Source organism: Aethalodelphis obliquidens, unplaced genomic scaffold (assembly GCF_003676395.1).
Source record: "Aethalodelphis obliquidens isolate GAN/ISIS:26980383/991018 unplaced genomic scaffold, ASM367639v1 scaffold105, whole genome shotgun sequence".
Classification (NCBI taxonomy): domain Eukaryota; kingdom Metazoa; phylum Chordata; class Mammalia; order Artiodactyla; family Delphinidae; genus Aethalodelphis; species Aethalodelphis obliquidens.
Window position 1 is genome coordinate 2,717,137 of NW_020838049.1, and position 25,693 is coordinate 2,742,829.

The following is a 25,693-nucleotide window of genomic DNA, read 5'->3' on the forward strand; positions in this document are numbered from 1 at the left end:
CTATATCTTTCCATCTGTTTGTGTCATCTTCGATTTCTTTCATCAGTGTCTTATAGTTTCCAGAGTACAGGTCTTTTGCCTCCTTACATAGGTTTATTCCTAGGTATTTTATTCTTTTTGATGCAATGGTAAATGGGATTGTTTCCTTAATTTCTCTTTCTGATCTTTCATTGTTAGTATATAGAAATGCAACAGAGTTCTGTGTTTTAATTTTGTATCTTGCAACCTTACCGTCTTCATAGATGAGCTCTAGTAGTTTTCTGGTAGCATCTTTAGGATTTTCTATGTCATGTCATCTGCAAACAGTGACAGTTTAACTTCTTTTCCAGTTTGGATTCATCTTATTTCTTTTTCTTCTCTGATTTCCATGGCTGGGACTTCCAAAACTATGTTTAATAAAAGTGGCAAGAGTGGACATCCCTGTCTTGCTCCTGATCTTACCAGAAATGCTTTCAGCTTTTCACCATTGAGTATGATGTTAGCTGTGGGTTTGTCATAGATGGCCTTTATCATGTTGTGATAGGTTCCCTTTATGCCCACTCTCTGGAGAGTATTTATCATAAATGAGTGTTGAATTTTTGTTGAAAGATTTTTCTGCATCTATTGAGATGATCATATGGTTTTTATTCTTCAATTTGTTAATGTGGTGTGTAACACTGATTGAGTTGCAAATATTGAAAAATCTTGCATCCCTGGGATAAATCCCACTTGATCATGATGTATGATCCTTTTAATGTATTGTTGGATTCAGATTGCTAGTATTTTCTTGAGGATTTTTATGTCTATGTTTATCAGTGGTATTGGTCTCTAATTTTCTTTTTTTGTGATATCTTTGTCTGGTTTTGGTAGCAGGGTGATGGTGGCTTCATACAATGAGTTTTGGACTATTCCTTCCTCTGCAATTTTTTGCAATAGTTTGAGAAGTATAAACGTTAACTCTTCTCTAAATGTTTGATAGAATCCAGCTGTGAAGCCGTCTGGTCCTGGACTTTTTGTTGTTGTTGTTGGAAGTTTTTAAATCACAGTTTGAGTTCAGCACTTGCAATTGATCTGTTCATATTTTCTGTTGCTTCCTGGTTAAGTCTTGGGAATCCATACGTTTCTAAGAATTTGTCCATTTCTTCTAGGTTGTCCATTTTATTGGCATATTGTTGCTTGTAGTAGTCTCTTATGATCCTTTGTATTTCTGTGGTGTCTACTGTAACTTCTTCTTTTTCATTTCTAATTTTATTGATTTGAGCCCTTTCCCTTTTTTCTTTCTTTCTTTCTTTCTTTCTTTTTTTTTTTTTTGCTGTACGTGGGCCTCTCACTGTTGTGGCCTCTCCCGTTGCGGAGCACAGGCTCTGGACGCACAGGCTCAGCGGCCATGGCTTACGGGCCCAGCCGCTCCGTGGCATGTGGGATCTTCCCGGACCAGGGCACGAACCCGTGTCCCCTGCATCGGCAGGCGGACTCTCAACCACTGCGCCACCAGGGAAGCCCCCTTTTTTTCTTGATGATCTTAATTATTTCCTTCCTTCTGCTGACTTTGGGTTTTGTTTGTTCTTTTTCTAAATCTTTTAGGTGATAGGGTTGTTATTGTTGTTGTTGTTGAGATTTTTCTTGTTTCTTGAGGAAGGCCTGTATTGCTATGAACTTCCCTCTTAGAACTGCTTTTGCTGTGTCCCATAGATTTTGTAAGTTTGGGTTTTCATTTTCATTTGTCTTGAGGTATTTTCTGAGTTCTTCTTTGATTTCACCATTGACCCACTGGTTTTTCACTGGCATGTTTAGTTTCCTTGTGTTTGTTCTTTTCCCATTTTTCTTTTTGTGATTTATTTCTAGTTTCAGACTATTGTGGTCAGAAAAGATGCTTGAAATAATTTTTATCCTTTAAATTTGTTTAGGCTTGTTTTATGATCTAGTATGTTGTCTATCCTAGGGAACGTTCCATGTGCACTTGAAAAGAATATGTATTTTTTTGGATGTAGTGTCCTAGATAACAATTCAGTCCAACTGGTCTGTAATGTCATTTAGGACCTCTGTTGCCTTATTAATATTCTGTCTGGATGATCTGTCCCTTGATGTCAATGGGTGTTAGTGTCTCCTACTATTATTGTATTCCTATCAGTTTCTCCCTTTGTCTCTGTTAGTATTTGTTTTACATATTTAGGTGCTCCTATACTGGGTGCATATAGGTTAATGAGTGTAATATTCTCTACTTGTATTGATCCCTTTGTCATCATATAATGCCCTGCTTTGTCTTTCTTTATGGTCATTGTTTTAAAGTCTATTTTGTCAGATAAGAGTATTGCTTCCCCCTGCTTTCTTGTCATTTCCCTTTGAATGAAATACCTTTTTCTATCCATTCGCTTTCAGTCTGTGTGTGTCTTTCTCCCTCAAGTCAGTCTCTTGTAGGCAGCATATTATAGGTTCTTGGTTTGTTTGTTTTTTTAATCCAATCTGATACTTTAAGTCTTTTGATCAGAACATTTAGTCCATTGACCTTTAAAGTAATTATTGATAGGTATGTACTCTTAGCCATTTTAAATCTTGTTTTCCATTTGATTTTGTAGTTCTTCCTTGTTCATTTCTTTTTGTTTTTCCTTTTGTGGTTTGATGATTTTCTTTTGTAGTATGCTTGAGTTCCCTTCTTTTTTATTTTTGTGAGTCTATGTTTTTGATTTGTGGTTACCATGGAGTTCAAGTATGTTGACCCATAACTGTATCTATTTGCTTTAAGCTGGTAGTCACTCAAGTTCAAACCCATTCTAAAAGAGGTACATTTTTATACTTCCCCTCCCATATTTTGTGATATTATGTCCTATTTTACACCTTTATGCTTATCCTTTTACTATTAATTGTAGTTATAATCGCTTTTACAATTTTTGTATTGTTCTTTAGTCTATGTATTGGCTTACTTAAGTGATCTTCAATCTTTTTATATATTTACCTTTCCTATTGTGATTTTCCCTTTTCCATAGTTACTTGCTTCTTTTCTATTTAGAGAAGACCTTTAAATATTTCTTTTAGCATAGGTTTAATATTGCTGAATTCTTTCAGTGTTTACTTGTCTGAGAAATTCTTTATCTCTTTTTCTATTCTAGATGTTAATCTTACTGGGTAGTGTATTCTAGGTTCAGGTATTTCCCTTTCAGGAGTTTTGAATATATCATGCCACTCCCTTCTGGCCTGCAAAGTTTCTGGAAAGAAATCAGCTGATAGCCTTATGGAGGTTCCCTTGTACCTGACTTTGCTTTTCTCTTGCTGCCTTTAGAATCCTCTCTTTAACTTTTGCCATTTTAATTATGATATGTCTTGGTGTGGATCTGTTTGAGTCCATCTTGTTTGGGACCCTCTGTTTTTCCTGTACCTAGATATGTTTCCTCCTTTAGGTTTGTGAAGTTTTCACCTATAATTTCTTCAAATACATTTTTGATCCCCTTTTCTCTGTCTTCTCCTTCTGGAACCCCTATTATGTGTAGGTCAGCATGCTTTGTATTATCTCTTACATCTCTTTTTTTTTTTTTTTCCATGAATGTGTTTTTGTTTTTTTTTTAACATCTTTATTGGAGTATAATTGCTTTACAATGGTATGTTAGTTTCAGCTTCACAACAAAATGAATCAGTTATATATATACATATATTCCCATGTCTCTTCCCGCTTGCGTCTCCCTCCCTCCCACCCTCCCTATCCCACCCCTCCAGGCAGTCACAAAGCACCGAGCTGATCTCCCTGTGCTATGCGGCTGCTTCCCACTAGCTATCTACCTTACGTTTGGTAGTGTATATATGTCCATGCCTCTTTATCGCTTTGTCACCGTTTACCCTTCCCCCTCCCCATAGTCTCAAGTCCATTCTCTAGTAAGTCTGTGTCTTTATTCCTGTTTCACCCCTAGGTTTTTCATGACATTTTTTTTTTAATTCCATATATATGTGTTAGCATACGGTATTTGTCTCTCTCTTTCTGACTTACTTCACTCTGTATGACAGACTCTAGGTCTATCCACCTCATTACAAATAGCTCAATTTCGTCTCTTTTTATGGCTGAGTAATATTCCATTGTATATATGTGCCACATCTTCTTTATCCATTCATCCGATGATGGACACTTAGGTTGTTACATCTCTTATGTTGCTTCTGTGAATGAAAAAATGTCTTCTGCCGTATCAGTAAACGAAGGGTGTTGCAGCTGTCAAGCCCCCCCCCCCACCACCGCCCTGACGGTGAGCCCTGAGGGAACTCAGGATGGAGACAAAAGGGATGCCTGCTGACAAACCCTCAGCCACTGCAGCAACCCTCATCAGTGCACCCTGAGGAGACTCAGGATTGGAAAGAACAGGATACTGGTCCTAGATAGCTAAGGAGCGTATCAAAGAAATAGTTTCAATGAGCCCAGACTCTTGCATCTTCCCATACATAGAAAAGTCCCGAGTTTATTAACTTAAGGTATCTGGTTTTTTTTAAATTAATACCAATCTTTTGAAGTTCCAACTACCTGGTCTTTATTTCAAGAACTCCTATATATCCTGGCTCATCCCTTACTTCTTTGGAGCAGTCCCTTAGAGCTATCTGAGAGGCTGCGTCCTGGTCCTAAGTCCTCAGTTTTGTCTGCCAAATAAAACACAAGTCTCAACTTTTAGGTTGCGCATTTTTTTTCAGTTGACACTCATTTTCTTTCATCTATCTTCCTGTCTGATGTTACATTTGTGTGATTTTCATTATCCTGTCTTTCAGATCACTTGTTCATTCTTCTGTGTCATTTAGTCTGCTATTCATTGCTCCTAGATTGATTTTTAATCTCGGCAATTGAATTGCCTAATTTTGATTGGTCCATCTTTATAGTTTTTAGTTCCTTGTTACAGTGATCTGCTTTTCTATTGATAATCTTTCTTAATTACTTTAGCAATTTAATTACCTCTTTTTTGAACTCAGGGTTTAATAGAATGGTGAGATCTGATTATTTGTTCTTCCAGGTGATTTTTCTTTTTCTTTTAATTGGGAGTAGTTCCTCTGTCTTTTCATTTTACTTAACTTTCTCTGTCTCTGTGAATTTAGGAGAAACAGTTATTATCGTGGTCTTGAAGTGGTGTTTTTTTGTGGGAGGATACCTGTGTAGACTGCGTGTATCTGATATTTTTGGTGTGAGGGCTGTTTTTGGTGCAGATGTCAGCCATGTCTTTCCTCAGAGTGTGCTGGCTGTTAGCCCCTTGATAGGGTATGTGCTTGATATTGTAGTATTGAGAGGCTATACGGGATGTGAGGTGGGTATTCCTCTTTGCTCCATGGTTGTCACCACCATGTCAGGGGCAGGGTCTGCTCAATAGTTGTTGGAGTAGAAGCCCTGAGGGTTGGGTTTGATCAGGCTCCATTGCCCTCGAGTGCTCCATTTGCCCTGCCCCAAAGGAGATGATTGCTGAAGTAAGTGAGGCAATCCAGATTTTCTGATCCCAATGGTCACAGAGGACTTATGTGCCACCTGTGTAGGCTTCTGTGGTTCCACTCAGAAGCTGCCCAAAGTCACGCCCCTTTCTGTTATGTTCATCCCAGATCTAGTACAAGGCTGTGGTGTGGAGTAAGCTGGGGCGGGGGGGTCAGGGCATTGTGGCTGCAGGAATTGAGATGGCTGCACTGCCACTTGAGATCTGGGTTGCCTCTGTGGAAGACTTCTCCCATGACCTGCCTGCTCCAGATCTAACACTAAGCCATGTTGTGGAGTGCACAGGCACTCTGCCTGGAAAATAACCACTGCAGACTCCTTCCCAGTGCCTGTCTGCTGGAGATTTAGCACTTAGCTGATGCACATTATTGTAGTGCCACTCCGTGTGCACTGATGCTGTCCACTGCATACCCACCCACTGCCCCATACATGTGCTGACAGTGGGCTTTGCAGCTCCACCCGGATCACACCCCAGGCCCTCCAGGCTGTCTCTGCATAGCTGAACCTAATCTTTGCTCAAATCTCACATCAGGTTGTGGTGTGGAGTGAGTAGGGGCCAGGGTTTTTGCCTCTTCAGATTGGGAAGTACAGTGAGGCTGCAGCCGCCAGTGCAAGGCTCTCTCTACCCTGATTGTTAGCAAGCCAGCATGTGCACACTCCTCATGAGTAGTGTCTAGGCTTCTCCAGCCTTTCTGTCTGTCTCAGTGGATTTCCCAGCAGGCAAGGGGGCTTGTCTCCTCCATGCGGGATCCCAGAACTCAGATGCCCAGATTGTGGCCCAACCTGCTCACTCCCCTGGGTGCCAGTCCACCTGTGTGGACCTTCTGTTCCTTACAGATCCCTCCCAAGAGCACAAGGCACAATCCAAAGCCTTTTTATTCCATCCTACTCGGTCACATGGAGATCTTTCTTACAGCTTTGGTTGATAGGAGTGCTTCTGCCAGGTTCCAGTTAGTCTTCCATGAGAATTGTTCTACATGTAGATGTGTTTTTGATATGTTTGTGGGGGGAGGTGAGCTCTCCATCCTCCTACTCTGCCATCTTGATAATGCCCAATGGTAATTTTTTGGTGAAGAGGAGAGCTTTTTGCTGATTGACGGTTTAGGGAATTGGACACTATAACAAAAGGCAAAAGGAGCAGAGTTTCTATAGGCTCTGGAAGAGAATACTAAGTACAGACCTCATTTGTGACAATAAAATGAGCACTGGACTTGGGATCAGAAAATCTGGATTTGAGTCCTTCTCATTGGGTCCCCTGGTTTCCACTCTTTTTCTTCATTCTTTTTAAAATGTTTTAAACTTTTTATATAATTTTTAGAGGTTAATTTCTCTTTGCAGTTATTACAAAATATTGGCTCTATTCTCCGTGTTGTACAGTATATCCTTGAGCCTATCTTATACCCAATAGTTTGCACCTCCCACTGCCCCCACCCCTCCCCAACTGGTAACCACTAGTTTGTTCTCTATTTCTTTATGTTTCTTTTTGTTGTATTTACTAGTTTGTTATATTTTTTAGATCTCACATATAAGTGATATACAGTATTTGTCTTTCTCTGTCTGACTTATTTCACTTAGCATAATGCCCTCCAAGTCCATCCATGTTGCTGCAAGTGGCAAAATTTCATCCTTTATTTATGGCTGAGTAGCATTCTGTTGTATATACACATACCACATCTTCTTTATCCATTCATCTGTTGATGGACACTTAGGTTGCTTCCGTGTCTTGGCAATTGTAAATAATGCTTCTATGAACATTGGAGGGGGGGCGGTGCATGTATCTTTTTGACTTAGTGTTTTGGGGGATTTTTGGATATATACCCAGGAGTGAAATTGCTGGGTCCCTGGCTTCCACTCTCATCCCCCCAGAAACCATTCTCCACACAGCAGCCAGAGTGATTATTTCAAAAAGTAAATTAGATCAACTTATCTTCCTGCCTAAACCCTCTATTGACTTCCTATTGTACCTAAATTGCACATACTTCATTAGTATTTGATAACTTGTTTTCTTGGAAGGGGGTTTTGGGAGGAAAGATAAGAGCCTTGATTTGTAGCATTTGCCAGTTTCCATGTTGTAAATACTCCCATTATGGCCAATATAAACATACCAACTTGATGGTTAATAGCTCACAAAATTCCTGAAACCAGAACAATTCACTTTTATGAGCTGAAATGAGCTGGACTCAACATACCCCCTGCTTAAAACCCAGCTTCTTACTGTGGCCCTTGTGGCCCAGCATGGTCTGCTGTCTTAGCTCAATGTGCCACAGCCAAATACTACAGCCTGGGTAGCTTAAAAATCAGAAATTAATTTTCTTATGGTTATGGAGGCTCAAATTCCCAGATCAATGTCTGGTCAATTCAGTTATTGGTGAGGAGCCCCTTCATGGCTTGCAGACGGCTGCCTTCTCACTGTGTCCTCACGTGGTGGAACGAGCTCTCTGGTATCTCTTCTTATAATGACAGTTATAACCTCACTTAACCTTAATTACTTTGGTAAACATCCTGTTGTCACATATAGTCACATTGGTGTTTAGGGCTTCAACACATGAGTTTTGGAGGGACACAATCCCGTCCATAACATCTTCATGCCTCATCATTTTCACCTGTTTCATGCTCCTCTCTGATCATGAGAATGCAGTCATACCACCTGTGAGCCCTCAACTACTCCAAGCTTGATCCCACCCAAGGCCTTCTTACTTGCTGTTCCCTCTATCTAGAACTTTCTTCTCCTGATCTTGACTGGTTACTCTGTCAATCTGATCTTAACTTAAATATCTCAGGTGATTTACCCGACCATCTAACACTAAAATAGAGCCCCCAAACCCATTATATCTCATCACCTGGTTTATTTCCTTCTCAGCTCTTACCACTATCTGAAATGGTCTTACTCATTATCTCTTAACTTATTTTCTGTTCAACATATAGGTAAAAGGAAATAGGCACTTAGAACAGGAACTGGCTACCTAGCGTGTGCTCAATATAAGTTTATCAAAGAAAGAAATGAGTAATAGGGCAAGAATAAATTATTTTTGTTGCAAGACAGTAGTTACTTAAGCATTAGGAAAAACTTAATTCAGTTCTGGACATCTACAAAATTGGTTTCAGCGGTTTTGTTTTTAGTTGACATAGTTTAATTTTGATGTGGAAATGAGTGTAGATAGACCTCTTAGGACAAGATTAGGACCGTCTTTTCTTCAAAATGAACTATCTGAAAGACCACTGAGCCAGGAAGAGAGAAGTGGAGGAAGAAGAAGGAAAGATGCACTGGGCCATCCATTTTCCTAAGGGCCGTGGGAAGAGAGGACCAAAGGAAGAGCAAAGAAAGATCATGGACACTCTCTGAGCCCCTTCGCTGCCCCTTCCATGTGTGGTTCTATCCAGTACTCCAGTCTCTGTCTAATCAAAGGATCCTGGGAGGCATATGTTATACTCACTTTTACAAATGGGTCAAAGTAGGCTCTGGGAAGTTAAGCCGCTTGCCCCACAACACACAGCTGATAAATAGCAGAGCTAGGATTTTAGTCTAGGTTCAACTAAGTTCAGCCTTTGCCTGACTGTGCACGTCCAGTGGAGGGAGCAGGCTCTTTTTCAGGGAAAACTCCCTGAGCAAAGAAACCACAGAAGTGATGATGGAAGATGCCTGAGAGATTTTTGTTGTGGGATCCTTTTTCTTAATATATTGGGAGGCATGAAGGGACATATCTGCATTGTCTGACTCCTTGTAAGAGTTTGCTGTGAGCATCAGAAGGGTGGAGAAAGCACGTGGAATTGATCCCTATATCAGGAAGAAATTCCAGGATTCCCAGGAGAGTTTTGTAGCACTTTCTCTGAGAAGGACAAGATGCCCTCTGGTAGCTTCTGTGAGTGTCACAAGTGCTGTGGCTCTTTGGAATCATACAGTGTGGTATTCACAGCCTTGGGGCAAGTGACTGCTTGGCTTGGGGCTTCAGTGGACTGTTTGTGCAACAGAATGAGTACAGGGGAGGACGGGGTGCATTTCCTTCCAAGGCCTTCCCCTCAGGGTCCAAGGGGAGTTACAGCCATGCAGGGAAGGGAAGACCTGACCAAACAGGAATGAAGACTCTATAAGCACAGGTGCAGAGTATGGTGGGTGAGGTCTTGGGTGTGAAGTAGGAATATAAAAACCTTACCTGATCAGTGCTTCTGGAATTTTAACTTGCAACCAAAGTGCTTGGGGATCATGTTGCAATGCAGATTCAGGCTCGGCAGGTCTGGGATGGGCCTGAGAGTCTTCATCCTAACAGGCTCCCAGGTGCTGCTACTGCTTCTCTATGAACCTCACTACTATACTCTTTGCTCACCTTGGACCACCTAGGTCTGCATCAGCATGACCCAGGAGCCTGTTAGAGATGCAGAAGCTCAGGCTCCATCCACATCTACTGAGTCAGGATCCCACATGTACTTAGTAACAAAATCCCCAGGTGACTGGTGACTCAGATGTTCAAGCTTAGGAAACATTTCTCTAGAAACTGAGAAGTGCCAGTCATGTGCTGGGGAGTGGGGCGTAGTAGGTTGAAAAATGGCACCCCAAATACGTTCACATCCAAATCTCTGGAACCTGTGAATCTGATCTTATTTGGAAAAAGAGTTTTTTCATATGTAATTAAGGATCTTGAGATGAGATCATCTTCGATTACCTTGGTTAACCCATATTTACAGATAGATCTGCTGAGGTTCATGTTGCTGAGAAGACACCCAAATAATCTTCAGAATATGCACAGCTATGAAGGGAAGTTTGGCCAGGTGATATCAAACAGCTGCTGGATTTGGAGCTGGAATCCCTGGGGGGCAATCCTAGATGTGGCACTTATGGTGCGACATTGGACAAACCATACAACCTCCATGTGGTTCAGTTTCCTCATCAGAAAAATGGCGACTTCTCTGCCTTCCTTACTTAGTGTTCGGGTGAATGGGTGCATAGGGGTACAAATGAAATGATGGATGTGAAAGGGTTTAATGTTAGAGACCGTAAATGTCATGGCCCATGGTAAGCCCTTGGAGATGGAAAGCTATTAGTTGTGGCACATTAACCATTTATAACAATTCTTTCCCCTTCACACTTGCCTCAAAAACAACACACAAAGAAATATCACCCACACCTGCATCATCATGGGCAGGGATTTCTCCAAAGTGACAGTTGATTTCTATTTGCCTGTTTTTGGTTGTTTCTAGAGCACTATGAGTAGTAAAAGCAGCAAGCTGTGTTTGGGGAAGGTGGAAAGCTTACCTGAACGAAAGTGTTGGTGTCTAGGGAAAGTGTTAATTTCCACTGGGAAAGGAGGTACTAGTGAGCCTGATCCAGCTCATGGATGACTTTGGTTTGGGTGGCACTGTATTTTAGAACATTGAACTTCAAGGCCTTTGGGTGAGACGTGCTCCTTTTCTCCCACAGGCTCTGTTTACAGTTGGCCTGATCATAGGTGCCTCACTCTTCTAGACACCGCTGTATAGGTAGCACCAGCTTCATGTGTGGGTGAAGTAGGTGCTATTATTTTAGGGGTATCTGGAAGGCAACACCTCCGCTCCTCCCTCCTCTCCTTCCACACGCCCTGCTTCTGGTGCTTATAATTCTTTCAGGCAATGCCTTGGAAAAACAAAAACCTATGTTGGAAGGGAGGAAAACATTTTGAATATTAGCTATGCTTTATAACATGGGTAGATAAGTTTAGCAGATCAAGAAAAAAATCAGGGGGGGGCAGGTTTTGATAAGAGAACTTGAGACACCAAGCCTGTGTGTTGGGGTTTGTGTGGGTAGGCTTGATAAACTCTATGAAGCAGGTAGCAAAGGAATATAAATGGATGGAAGGGCAGAATTTATCTGTAAAATGGGGGTGTGCCTGCCTCACAGTATTATTGAGAGAATTAAATGAAATGATTATGTAAAGGACTTAATATAATAAGAAAGTAAGTACAGTTACTATTGTTTTTCTTGGTCTGAAAGAATGAACACATGTCACAATAAACTGGAATGGGAAAGAGGCAGAAAAGTGAAGTGTTCTCACCTCCTCATCCATCCAAGCTGCACTAGGCTAGAAGAGGAAGCCTCCGTGCCTGTGTCTGGCTGGGTCTCCTCCATGCCAAACACCTGGCCATTTGGAAATAACCAGATGAGTGACTGTTTCATTCATAGCTGACATCCTTGCCAAAGGAAGAGACTGCCTAACAGCTGTCTCCATCACAATGGGCTTCTTAGCACTTGTCAGTTTGGCCTAAATGGAGAGAATTTTATGGCCATCATGAGGTCTAGTTTGCCCCTGTGTGTTTATAGTAAATTACTACTCTTTTCTCCACTGTCTGATTTTTTTCATGCAGTACCACATCTGACATGAATTGAAATTGTGCAAAACTAGAAGCGTTCCTAGTGGTTAGGTAATAGCTTAATGGAATCTGATAATTTCCAGTTGAGGCAGCTGATGGAATCCACACGTTAATACTACCACCTCACACTGAGTGAAGTTTTACAGCACTTTCCCATGCACTACCTCTCTTGAGAAGGAGCCTCCAAACATGCATGGAAGTGGGTAAGGCAGGTAGAATCATCCAGATTTTCTGGACGAAGTAACTAAAGTACTTCCTGACTTAGATTCCTTGGGTAATGAGGCAGGGAATGAGCAAGGCTTGAAAGGGGTTTACCCAACACCACCTGGGGGAGAGCCAGGAACCTGGGACTACACTCCTCAGCCTTCCAGCAGTGAGTCCTGCTGCAAAGAGGTGGCATGATGGAGGGGCCAAGACTTTGGGATGAGAAATGGACTAGAATCCAGCTCCTTTACTGGCTGGGCCCTTGAGGGCAAGTCTCACCAAATCCCTGGGCCTCTGTCTTGTCATGAACAATGTGGGGCTTCCTGGGGCAATCATACTAATGTGAGAGTTGTCATGAAGCTTAAAATGGAATCGTAATGTTGAAGCATCTGGCACATCTTCTGCCCCCTCCACTGCATGAAAAGAGGTTTCAGGGTGTCATGATCAGCCTAATTACTGAGCATCATCATTTTCAGGCCCAAGGCTTACTGAGAGGTTGCCCTATACCAGACACTGTGCTGAGAGCTCACATAAATTTATCCCTTGTAATCGCCACATCAACCTTATGAGGAATTTATTATCCCCATTGGATTGATGAGAAAAGTGAGGTATGAAAGACTAAACAGTTTGACCAAAGCATACACTTAAGAAATGGCTGAGCCCAGATTCAAGTCTTCACCACCTCCTTATTTACAGAGTCGTTGAGCTGAAAGGAACTGTAAAAATCACCTGGGCCACAGGCTGAACTTCCATGTCTCATAACTTAAGAACTTTGTTACAAGAAATGTTTTATTAATAAATTAAAATACTAAGGTTGTGAAACATTTGCTTTGGCTTATAATTAGAGTAGATTTAAGGTTATTTTTGCAGTAATTCTTATATTCTTATAATAATTTTGACTTGTACTTTGAAATGCTTTCTTGGTGGAAGAGAAAGAGGCAGGTATACCTAATGGGCAGGGCTTGATGACCAGGTTGCCTTATCTAAATGTACTCCTTTTGTCTGTTGACCTGGTGGAAACAGGGTATGGCAGTGACTCCCTAAATGTAAGCCAAAACCTGCTAAAAGCTGCAGTAAGGGAATGAGTGATATCTTGTTTGCCTTGAGCCATGGAGGGTTCAGCTCTTGACTTTGCTTTTTGAGCTAAGTCCAACTGAAAGTACTGCAAATTACATTCAACTCCTTACTTTGACAAAGTTTAATTTAGCAAGTCTTTTTGCAAATACAGGTGAGAGATTCAGTCCCAGAGACCAACTAATACAGGAGATTGAGGAGGGCCCAGCTAACATTCTTTCCAGTGGGTCAATGCCACACACTTCTATGGAATATTAGCACCATGAATGGTGAGGGGTGCTGCTTAGAAATAAAAAGTGACAACTTCCATCTGGCATTTCCCATTATGTGGGATCTTTCTGAATGAGATGATTTTCCACTTGTGGGAGGGAGGAGTAAGATGTCAATGAAGGCAGAAGGGGGTTTCTAGAACATCCAAAGGCAGGAGACTACAGTTGTTCTCACAATTTGAAAATGATAGAGCCCTCATATGCATTCATTTCACTAATAATTTATACATCCTAGTTCTTTGAGAGCTGGTGAAAACAGAATACACAGCACATTCAGAGTGACAATTAAATATTTAACAATGAGGCAAAATTTTGAAGAGAAAACAGAATTTTCAAATATATGTTCATCAGCCCACTGAAAAGTCAATGATATTCCAAATTCCTTAAGCCTGTACAAACATATGAGGTTTGTCAATACAGGACAGAGTGACAAGTTGAACAATTGCCCAGATAATTTGTTTCTGGGAGAGTTTGCTTAGATCATGCAAACTAGTACTTTCCCTCTCCCCTTCCCCCCCACCCCTGTTTTCCCCTAGCATATTTTTGTATCTGCATTTATCTATATACAACCATATCCACCTTCCAATTCACTTTGACTGTATAGACAGACTGTGGCCTTGGCTACATATATGCACATTAAATACAGTAGATGTTCAAGGGAATTAGATGGATGGAGTACACTGGTCCAAAGTCTGTTTTTCTCTACTGTGCAGCTCCAGCCAAGGACAAAGTAAACTGTTTGTTAATAATCACCAGGTGAATTAACGAAGACACACTAAGTCTAAAATCCTTGCTTTTCTTTCAGGGATCTGAATTGATTGGATACTCATCTAGACCTGACTACAGACATATCCAGATACACAGATGTATTTTCACATATGTTTACATCATATAGATGATCCAGATAATTCCAATTTCAAATATTTGCTTCTTTACTAATGCCCATCCTTGAATTCTTAGGATACCTGCCTCCCCTTTACTTAGTTTCTGGGTCAGTTAGAGTATCTCTGAGCCAGAGTGTCAATTCAGTGTTGATCTTGAAAGTAAATATGGAGAGAAAGAATGGGGGACGGGCGTGGATTCCAAAAGAAAGAAAAGACCTCCCACTCTCAGGAGTTTGCACTCTCATTTTATACTCAGCTGTTGCCCTATTGCAAAGCAGCAGGATAAGAAGAATATTCAGGTTGACTCAATGAAAAACATTTACATGTTTGTAAATGAGTTTAGTTTTTTTCGTTTTTAAGTGGCATTCAGCAGATACACTCTTATAGTGATATCAGTATAACACAAGGAAAGTAGTATTTGGAAATTTCACTCATCTACTTGATTCGCCCTGGACAGAAAATTCCAAGGTGTGCATTTTTCCAAGGCTATATAGTGATCCAATAAACTAGATAAATGTTAGATCTCTAAGGTAACTGTTAAATCTGAGGTAGGATAAAATGTGATTGCAGGGGTTCTACCCTAGCCATGTTCTCTACTGATCTGTTGCTTTTGGCTTTTGGGGTTATGGAAAGAAAGAGAGGGGGAGAAATGTTGAGGGAGAAGGATTATGGTATATGAGGAGCACTCCTTAGAAGTTTGAACTCACTGGGTTGTAGAATTAGATATAGATTCAGAGACTTCCCTCTGCCAAATCACTGAAGCTGTGGTAAGAATTAATAGATGCCGTTACCTGAAGTTATTTCTTAGTTACTGTACTCCTGGAGCTAAGCAACAATGCAAACATGAAAAAAGGAATTTTATTTTAATTTGAAATGCACTGTGTGAATTTTTTTTCCTACAGCAGATAAATGGTACTAATTATATATTTTACTCAGGCTATTAATAAGTTACTTGTATTACCTGAATCTACACCTATTGTATCAGAGGTAAATGGCTGAGGAATAAATTGAGAGATTTGGAAAGGGTAGTCTTCAATTTAACTTTTGCCACAGACAAATCACATGTGGATAAACAAGAGTTAATTGAATATAATTCATAGGAAAAGTCACATGCTGAATTTGTAAGCATTTCTCCAAAGGTGTGAATATTGCGGTCCCCAACCCACCGAAAACAAAATCAAAAGCCCTTTATTCACACTAGTGGGTGTGTTTAGCCCTAGGTACCCAGTGTTGGCCTGGCCTTTGTAATTGACTTGAGTGCTTCTGCCCCAGTCATTACAAAGCTCCCATCTCAGTGCAGGACAGTGAGGAGTCGGGCGTGAGTCTTGCTGATGGCTTGTCTTTCCCAAAGCATGTTTTGTGGAATGGGCCTTTAGGGCTGCAGTTTCCTGCACAAATCTTGGCCTCTGTATTTTCTCCTGCAGTCTGGTTTCTGGTTTGGATGCGCTCAGATGACTGGCATCTCCCGGCTCCCGCTGACACCCCACAGGAGGTAAGTGTATAAAAGGCCAGAGGCCACAGTTGTTCATGGGAGGAGGACTACCTGGCAAAGGTGGGTGTTTTCCATGTGGAATACTGTTGAGAAGTGCTCCAGGGCAGGGACTGACCAAACTTTTTTAGTGGTCGAGGCACTTGTCTGAATTTCTTGGGATGAAAATCATTCCTAGCAGGTCGCTGGTCTCATCTGGGTGCAAGGATAAGTCATTTTTCTTCTGCATCTTTTCAATACATCGACCTTGCAATGTCTGCACGTGGAAGCCTCTCAGAAGTGTGACCAGGGTGACCTTCATCATCACCATGGCAATGTATTTTCCCGCACAGGCCCGGGGCCCAAAGCCAAATGGCTGAAAGTACCTGTAAGGAACCTAGGAAAATGATCAGACAGTTAGCCCGAGAAGTAAAGGCTAGAGTCATGCATATCTGTTTGATTCACCCTGAAAACACTGTGAGTCAGAATGCTCGGTTTCGGCGACTTGGCCATACTGCTCCTTCACGGAGAGGAATGACTGTAACTCAGATAAGCCTCTTTCTCCCTCCAGTTTGATTCACCCTTTGTGATACGGACACAACGTCAAACAATCCCCTGTTTTGCTTTTCATGTAAATACTCAGCTAGCTCTGTGGGAAGACCATGGCTTTACTGCTGTTCTGCCAGTCATTGAGGCAAAGATTGTTTTTGTGCCAGGGCATATAACATGATGACAAGGACAAATTTAGGCAAAGGTGTGGATTCCCTACTATTAGTGCCAAGGATCTAAATATATTTAGTTATACAAATATTTAATGGGACACCTCTGCCTGTCTTGTCCCCATTTGGACTCACATAGTGCCTGGCACTTAATACACGCTCAGTACGTTATTTTTGACCAATTGCCAACATGGCGTGGGTTGCTTATCTAGAAATGGAATGAATTAGACAGCTGGTTTTACTAAGATCATATTTCCATATGCAAATGGAAAAAGGGGACACAGAGGGAACTATCAGGATAATTCAGGTTAAAAAAGTCATTGCCTAGAATTGACATAATGGAGGCAGAATCTCCAGTACACCTCAGTTACAGAAAAAGAAGAAGCTGAGGCTCTTGTAATTACAAAGTTATATATAGAATGAGGCCTAGTGCTTGTGGGGCCATTTGAGAAACCAAAGGCCCACTGCCAAAACCAAATCTTTTCTTCTCACTTGATTTCCATCTGAAGCAGAAGTGGATTTCCTTGACTTAGATGATGCTACGGCTGAATCTACATGGTGACAAGGTGATAAGTTTAAATGGAAAAGTTAAGTTTAAATGGGTTGGTTAAAGAAAATTTGCCTCATTTTAAGCAAATTAAGGGCCTGAATTATTCATCTTTTGACCTATTGTGTGGCCTCCATGAAGACATTTCTGAGAGCTGGAGAGCCAGCCTCCTTGCCTTGAGGACAGACATGGTGGTCGTGTTCCAAGCTAGGGGAAATGTGTTTTCCTGGTGAGGTGTGAAGAGAATGAGTAAATAGAATGAAATATATGCAGTGAAAACACAGAAACAGAGAGCACTTAAGAGGTGACATTTTCAAGAGTGGCACACTCAATTTTAAGGAAGGGCTCTTACATTCCTGGCAAAGTTTTCAAGAGTAAATTCATTGGGCTTGGGGAAAAACTCAAGTCTATGCATTCTTCCAATATTCAGGATAATGTTAGTCCCCTTTTTCACTGGGTAGCCATCGATGACATCATCCTCTAAGGCTTTGCGCATGACCAGGTCCACGACAGGCTGGTACCGCATGCTCTCATAAATAAAGTTTTCTACCACTTTTAGTTTTTGCATATCGTCAATCCTTACGTCTCTTTCACCTGTAGAAGAAGATAAAAAAAAACAAAGCTCATGTTAGTTTTAATATACGATTGGTATTAAAAATACTGTGCTTTCCATAGAACAGTTTGCTCTTGGTTGAAAAAAAATTATATCTACAATTCTAATATAAACCAGCAACCTGCATTAAATATGTTATGTTTGGTCCACAGAGTGTCTTATGAAAATTCAGATTTGAAGTCAATTATCTTAACACCTGGGCTTTTCATATTAAAGTCTAAATTTCTAGAAAAATAAAAAAGGTAAAATGGGACCCACATTCCCACATGGCTCTGCAGTATCATGTAGACCTACCCAAACTGCTTCAAACATTTATTTATCTGCCGCCTCTGTGGTTCTTGAGTTTTGTCCCCTACTCTAAATTCTAGAAGACGTTCATTCCTTCTCTAGTCAAAGTGAGATGGTGAGTTTAATCAGGTTCAAAGAAATTTTCTCTTCTGGTATCCTGTGCAGTCATTTGTCGGAAAATATCACTGATAGTCTCTCCTCCTCACCTCATCAAGAACAACCTGGTGTGGTAGTGTGGCAAGAACCCCCTCTCCCCACCACGACAAAAGGGGTGCCTCAGATCAGCCCTGGGTGAACTGGGGATTGACGGATCCCTCGTCTCAGCTTGGCCTCACACTCGTCAGAGAGGTTCAGATCACTCTCAGAATTGGCAAAACTTCAAAGCACCCTCAAATGGGGTATCACTTCTGCAGAATCAGAATCAACCCAGGGTCCTGAGGCAGCTCTGTCTCCTGTGCAACTATGTTATTCAGGAGTGGTCTCACTTAGAGAACTCTAACCATCCAGCCCCTCACATACTGCTCTCTGTACACTTAAGAGTTTAATGGGCTGTGTTTATCTGGGGTGGGGAGGTAGAGGGTAGATGATGGAGCAGGTAACCAAAGGTGTACCCTTGGAAGTAATTACCAGGCATGCAGGTCTAGAGGGAACACGTACACATGTGCTAGTGGTTGTTTGGACTTTCCATCTGTGCAGAGGTCTGTTGAAGCATCAAGGGAACATCATGGGGCACAAGCACTTTTCACCTCTCAAGGAAATTGTATTAAAGGTTTATGATCTCAAGAGCAATTTCCCCTGTGTTGCCTGTACCTCCATCATTCTGTGACTCTCACTCCACTGAGCTTGTTTCTTGAATTCTCTTTTTCTCACGAGACTGAGAGCCCCAGGACTGCAGGGGTGGCACTGGCTTGTTCACCACGGTGCCCCTGCACCTGGCACAGGACCCATAACCTGAAAAGGGTGCTTGAGAAAACATTCCAGAATTTGAAACCCAGATGTCATTCTGACTCCTTGCTATCTACCTTCCCAGGCAGTGGCCCTCCTATGGCAATGCGTCTGCAGAACCCTTTCACATATTTAATCTGTGTATGAAATTTCCCCTTGTCATCTATTTCAAGCAGCACTCAAATGGTTTTAAAGATAAATAAGATAAAAATTTTTTAATAATATGATGCCTTTATACAGCAAAATAGGTTGTTTCCCAGGGATTCTGTAAAGTCAAGAAAGAAAAATCTATATCATTACTGATACCTCTTCGCATATGTCTGAAATGTGTTCCTAAAGAGATTACTTATGTGAAGCACACTCCAAATAAGGCATTCTGTTTTCTCCAGAAAGCAATTCTGACTTCTTCTGAACGTGGCAGTGTCTCCAGGGAAGGGTGGGGATATCCAAAGCAGTGGCAGAGTGATGCTGAAGCAATGGCAGAGCAGGGAGGGGACAGAGTGGGGAAGAGCTGAGCAGGGACCTGGAGGCTCTCCTGCAGAGGAGGAGGAGAGGGTGGGGGAGGGAAACTGATCGCTCCCCTGCCTCTGCTATCATCACCCTTACCTCCTCCCTCTGCCACCACCTGGAAGAACGGGCTGCTTGAAACCCAGAAACACTGCAAAAAATGATAGCCATTTCTCTGGGTGAAAAAAGCCTTTTGTCACCGATAAGGTAGCAAATCCTTGTGGATGATCCCGTGTTTTTTAAAACACAAATAAAACCGCATATAACTCTTTTTGAATTATGGTTTTCTCAGGGTATATGCCCAGTAGTGGGATTGCTGGGTCGTATGGTAATTCTGTTTTTAGTTTTTTAAGGGACCTCCATACTGTTCTCCATAGTGGCTGTATCAATTTACATTCCCACCAAAGAGTCATGTACCGAAATGTTCATTGCAACTCTATTTACAGTAGCCAGGACATGGAAGCAACCTAAGTGTCCATCAACAGATGAATGGATAAAGAAGATGTGGCACATATATACAATGGAATATTACTCAGCCATAAAAAGAAACAAAATTGAGTTATTTGTAGTGAGGTGGATGGACCTAGAGTCTGTCATACAGAGTGAAAAGTCAGAAAGAGAAAAACAAATACCGTATGCTAACACATATATATGGAATCTAAGGAAAGAAAAAAAAAGGTCATGAAGAACCTAGGGGTAAGATGGGAATAAAGACACAGACCTACTAGAGAATGGACTTGAGGATATGGGGAGGGGGAAGGGTAAGCTGTGACAGAGTGGCATGGACATATATACACTACCAAACGTAAAATAGATAGCTAGTGGGAAGCAGCTGCATAGCACAGGAAGATCAGCTCAGTGGTCTGTGACCACCTAGAGGGGTGGGATCGGGAGGGTGGGAGGGAGACGCAAGAGGGAAGAGATGGGAACATATGTATATGTATAACTGATTCACTTTGTTATAAAGCAGAAACTAACACACCATTGTAAAGCAATTATACTCCAATAAAGATGTTAAAAAAAAACCCCGCATATATGTGTTTATGTGCCCATCAAAAAAGACCTTGAAGAATACACATCAAAATATTAACAGTGATTCCCCCTGGGGAATGGGAAGGAGAGTGGAAGGGATCAGGAGATACTACTTTCTGCCTTATACATCTATTATTTGAATTTTTTCCAATGAGCGTGTGTTTTTTTATATCAGAAAAACACAGAAACCTGTCTGGCATAATGAAAATATGACACAGTGAACTGCTCTATTGTTCTCTGGGTGGATTCTAATAAAGATTTTGACATAAGATTTTTAGGACCTAGAAGCTGATATTCAGAAGGAATTGTTTTCTAATCTCTATTGTTTGCTTGATAAATTCTTACCAACAACAGTCTGGATTTCCTTCATTATTGCCTCTTCAACCTGGGGGTGCTTTGCAATGAGAAACAGCATGAAGAACACAGAGACGGACATGGTGTCTGGCGCTGCGATCAGCATTTCCAATATGCACTGGTCCACATTCTCTTTTGTCAGGTCACCACGTTTCTGAACAATTGAAATGAGGAGAAACATTGGAAAAGTGAAAGGTTCAAAACAGGAGGGAGGGTGGCACTCAAAGATCAACAGACCTCAACAAAATGAAATTACAGAAATAACAAGTCTCTGGAATTGACAATGGACATTTTCATTAATAATCTTCAGCTCAAAGCTGAACAATTTAGACATTTATCTATGTATTTAGCGTCTTTGCACTCCCCTGTTTTCATATTTTATATTGTGCAGACACAGAGAAATTTAAATCTTAAAGTTCAGTCTAATCTGATTGTCTAATAGTGGGCAGTTTGGGTTGGGCATTATAGAAATACTAAACCAAGGGCTTCCCTGGTGGCGCAGTGGTTGAGAATCTGCCTGCCAATGCAGGGGCCACGGGTTTGAGCCCTGGTCTGGGAAGATCCCACATGCCGTGGAGCAACTGGGCCCGTGAGGCACAATTACTGAGCCTGTGTGTTTGGAGCCTGTGCTCCGCAACAAGAGGCCGCGATAGTGAGAGGCCCGCGGACCGTGATGAAGAGTGGCCCCAGCTTGCCACAGCTAGAGAAAGCCCTCACCCAGAAACGAAGACCCAACATAGCCATAAATAAATAAATTAAAAAAAAAAAGAAATACTAAACCAAATATTTAAAAACAGAAACATGCAACAATTAACAAGAGGAAATTTTAAGACACCTATACACAGTCATACATGCATGTTGTGTGGGAATTATGATTAGTGCAGGTCTGTACCTCGGCAAAAATCAACTCAGTGGCAAAATCCATACAGTCTTCCAGTTTCTCTGCTGTTGAAATCCTCTGTCTTTTTTCTTCTATCAGAATTTCCATGGCATCTTTCAAATCCTTGCTGGAAGTAAAAGTAAAAATATAATCTACTTGTACTCAGTTAAGACACCTAAAAAAATGGATTCATTTGCCATTTGTTTAAATAAAACAATCTATTTAAATTGAAGCCATTAGTTCTCATGAATAACTGAATTTATACTTAATTCTTTGCAAATATCCATAAATTACGTATACATTACACTTCATATTAAGGAACCGGAGTTAGCCAACATGTCTAGGTACTGGTAGCAAAATCAAGGCTGTAACCTATAGTTAAAGGTTAAAAACTGTTACCGAAAGGCTAAATCCAATATATTTTTTAAAGTATTGGCATGATAGAGAAAGATGCATACTGTCTTTCTCACTTGTATGTGGAATCTTTCTCACTTACATGTGGAATCTTTAAAAAAGTGCAAGATCATAGATACATGGAACAGATTGTTGTTTACCAAGGCAAGAAGTTGGGGGTGGGAGCGAAATTGGTGATGGGGATTATCAAAAGGTACAAACTTCTGGCTTTAATAATAAGTCGTGGGGATGTAATGTACAGTATGGTGACTATAGTTCATAATATTGTGTTGCATATTTGAAAGTTGCTAAGATAGATCTTAAAAGTTCTCATCACAAGAAAAAGTTTTGTAACTATGTATGGTGATAGATGTTAACTAGACTTTTGTGATGATCATTTTTCAGAATATATTGATACAAATATTGAATCACTATGTTGTACAACCGAAACTAGTATAATTTTAAATGTCATTCATACCTTAACAAAAAAGTATTGGCACATTGCAAGGGTATTGCAAAAGAATTTCTCTAGGTCTTTACTGCTTTAGGTCATAGGAGATATTACCTAGTTCACTAACCATTGGCAAATGTTACAGAGAGAGGAAAGTTGCTAAGATAATTTTAAAGAAACCAAAGAGAAACTGTTATACAGTCTCATGCAGCAAGTTTCTATGGGCCTGCTGACCATACAGAAGCTAAACTAATGACCAAGTTTAACTGTGGACCAATAAGACTCTTTAGACGACCACAAATTCTGACAGCAGTGAAGAGATGAACCATTTATCTTATCGATTCAAATCACAATAAGCTCCGGTAGAAACAAAGAGAAATGTTTAAAGGACCAGGTGTCCAAATCATCCACCTAATACTCATCATCCACTTGAAATACATAAAGCAACATCAAGCTGACTACCTGGAGACTAATACTACTGAATTTCAAAACACGCAAACAGGATGAAGTTAGCTCTTCAAACAACTTTGGGAAATTGTAGAGATGGAGAATTGAAGATAGTCAGGGACATCTGGGAAAGATATGAACAGAGGGATGGGGAAAACTAACATGTTTACTGCCTACTATGTGTCATGCTTTGTGCTGATTGCCCTACATAGAGGATCTCATTAACCTGTATCGCCACCACGGAGGGTATGTTATATTTTATTTCAGAGAACTTCCCAAGGACATTTGGTTACTAAGTGGTAGAGATAGGATACAAACCAGGTCTGTCTACCTCTAGATCCCCTGTGCTTTCCACTGGCGGTTGGAGGTGGCATGTATACTGGCTGGCTACTTACACTCTAAAAACCCACTGATTATCCAGTAGGTCATTGGGCATTTGTCTAGTCTTCTGCTAGACTAGTCTGACACCAAAGCAAAGCCATTTAATGACAGTTTTAGGATCCCCCAAGATATAAGATGCATAACTAAACAAACAACACGTCTTAAAAAAGTTCATCATGAAAAAATTTTCTTGCAACTACTGTCAATTCTGACAAATTGAATTAAGTTAAATTCATTCAGAAGCAACACAACAATAAAATGATTTATGTTTCCATTTTTCCAGACATGCAAAGAGAATTTTGACTAATGATAAGGATAGGTTCAGCCAACCCTTCTCTTCAACTCAAAATACACAGCAGTGTCCTAGTTCCAGAGATGGAGCTCTCAGCCTCCTAGGGGAAAACTGCCCTGGGCCAAAGTCTTCCTTTCCTCTGTGGTCTGGCCACATGCTGCCAAATTGCTGTAAGAAGTGTTTCACCGGCAACTTAACAGCTCCCTTGCGGTCTGGAGAGGAGAAAGCTTGCCGAAGAGGCCAGCAATAACTAAGACACAACACAGGTCAATCCAATCTCAGCAATAAATATTCCAAAATATGTTACTTACACAGACTTTTCATACTTTCTGCGTAGCCAAGAAATCTTAAAGAAGATGTCTGGTTTGAGAAGGAGAGCTTGCCATGCATCAAAATAACCCTGGATTTTAACCACGATGGCCCTTTCTGGAAAAACAGAAAAAGATCAGAACAGATGAGCAAAAATGTGAGCCCAAGAATGGTACACTGCTCAGAGAAGATCCCCTGTAGACTCTCCTACCATCTGGGACTCTAAGCAGGTCAAGGTTCCACCTTCACTGGGTGTTTCAGCCAGGGGAATGCCACTAAACAAATCAACACTAATTTATTCTGCTTGGCATCTAAACTGGCCACGTTAACCAGAGATTTGCCAGTTTTCATGTTTGCCAGTTTTCATGTATATATGTATATATCATGCCCAAAAGAATGGTTGGTAATGGTTAAATACATAGGTTTGGTGGTAGGATATATTTATGACCAAATCAAATGATCACATCTGTTAAGTTTCAGCTGTGGGTAGAATCCTATTTCCTAGAGCAATGAGGCGAGATAGATACAAATGAAATAGAAGATGGCCCCTGCTATAGATATTTATGATCATATAAGTGAACAAGGCAGACATACCAGGAACAATTTTTAGGAATACTTAGATAGGTTTAAAGAAGAGCAGTGTACAAAAGAGCATATCTTTACTTGAGTCTGTTATCCTTCTCATGCCCTGTTTAATAAAGGGCCCAATGTCAAGTCACAAGAATGAAAATTTCAGTACCGTCCAAGGGGATCCCCAGGAAGAGCTTGTTAGAGGTGTCCAGCATGATGCGCCGCATGAGGGTCAACACATCCACATAACCCGACTCGTTGCGGACCTCCTCCAGCCTGTCCAGATGCTTGGTGATGGAATCAGCACAGACGGTCACCATGCGTACCAGGCCGGGGCCAGACAAAGCTGAAGGGTACACGTCAGAGTGAGCTGCCTCCAACTCCAGGGCACACAAACTATCAGGCAATTTTGGCATTTTGTGTTTGAAGCTTAATTGTCCACATTTTTATTATGGGTGGAGATTTTCATATTATTCTTTATACTTTTTCTGTATTCTCTTATTTTTCTCTATAGCAGGTTATCACATTTATGGTTAAAAATGAATGAATGAATAAATATTTTTAAAACAAACTATTCAAAACTGAACTTTTCTTCATATGGTGACATGTCATTTGTGAGATTACAAATGAAATATTTAGTACTTATGATCATAAATCACCAATCAGCGATTTTCCATATTTATTATATACCTTTCCCTCTAAAGACAGTTTGGATTTGGTCAGGGTAATATTTTATGTTTCAGTGGGTGGTAGAATATTGCTATAGAACTATTCAAATTGGATCTTACCTTTTTGATCTAAGGTGCTTCCTGTTTAATTATAGGTCATATGTGTAAAATGCTAGTCTTCTAAATTACCAAACATACCCTTCTTTTAATATCAGTTTCTCTTCAATCTACATCCAGATTTATTGTACTCAGTCAGTGTCCTAACAGCAAAACAAATCTTTGTTGTTTGAGCAGTCTTCCTCACAGGACTAGGAACTCTTTTAGGGCAGTGACAACCTGTTAGCGTTGTACTTTGAGTCTGTAGTACGTGGTAGCTCTCGATATATTATGTATTTGTCAAATAGAGGAATGAATGAATGAAACCCGGTAGAGTGAACTGGCTCTGATCTCTTACTTTGCTCTGCTCCCTGACCGTCTTTGCACTAGTGAGTCATGATGGTAGGTGGTCTAACATGAGTGTTAACTCTTAAAATCCTTTTTCTCCTTGTTCTAAGTTTAAGTTTTCTTTAAGAGTAATTAGTTTTTTAATGTCTTTTATTATTCAGACTTGCTGTTAGGGTCCTCCAACAAAACAAATCAA

The 25,693-nt window shown here is 40.8% G+C and overlaps 1 protein-coding gene across 1 annotated transcript in view; it reads right to left on the reverse strand.

The window, feature by feature from the left end:
- Positions 1-15,370: 15,370 nt before the first annotated feature.
- LOC113614820 (aromatase) overlaps positions 15,371-25,693 on the reverse strand; it is a 47,889-nt gene continuing 37,566 nt past the window's right edge. The window contains exons 5-10 of the mRNA XM_027096667.1: positions 24,555-24,731; positions 23,818-23,932; positions 21,555-21,669; positions 20,654-20,816; positions 17,276-17,517; positions 15,371-16,054 (exon numbers count right to left, since the gene is read on the reverse strand). Coding sequence (XP_026952468.1) covers positions 15,806-16,054; positions 17,276-17,517; positions 20,654-20,816; positions 21,555-21,669; positions 23,818-23,932; positions 24,555-24,731 — 1,061 coding nt within the window. The 3' untranslated portion in view covers positions 15,371-15,805. The remainder of the gene's footprint in view (positions 16,055-17,275; positions 17,518-20,653; positions 20,817-21,554; positions 21,670-23,817; positions 23,933-24,554; positions 24,732-25,693) is intronic.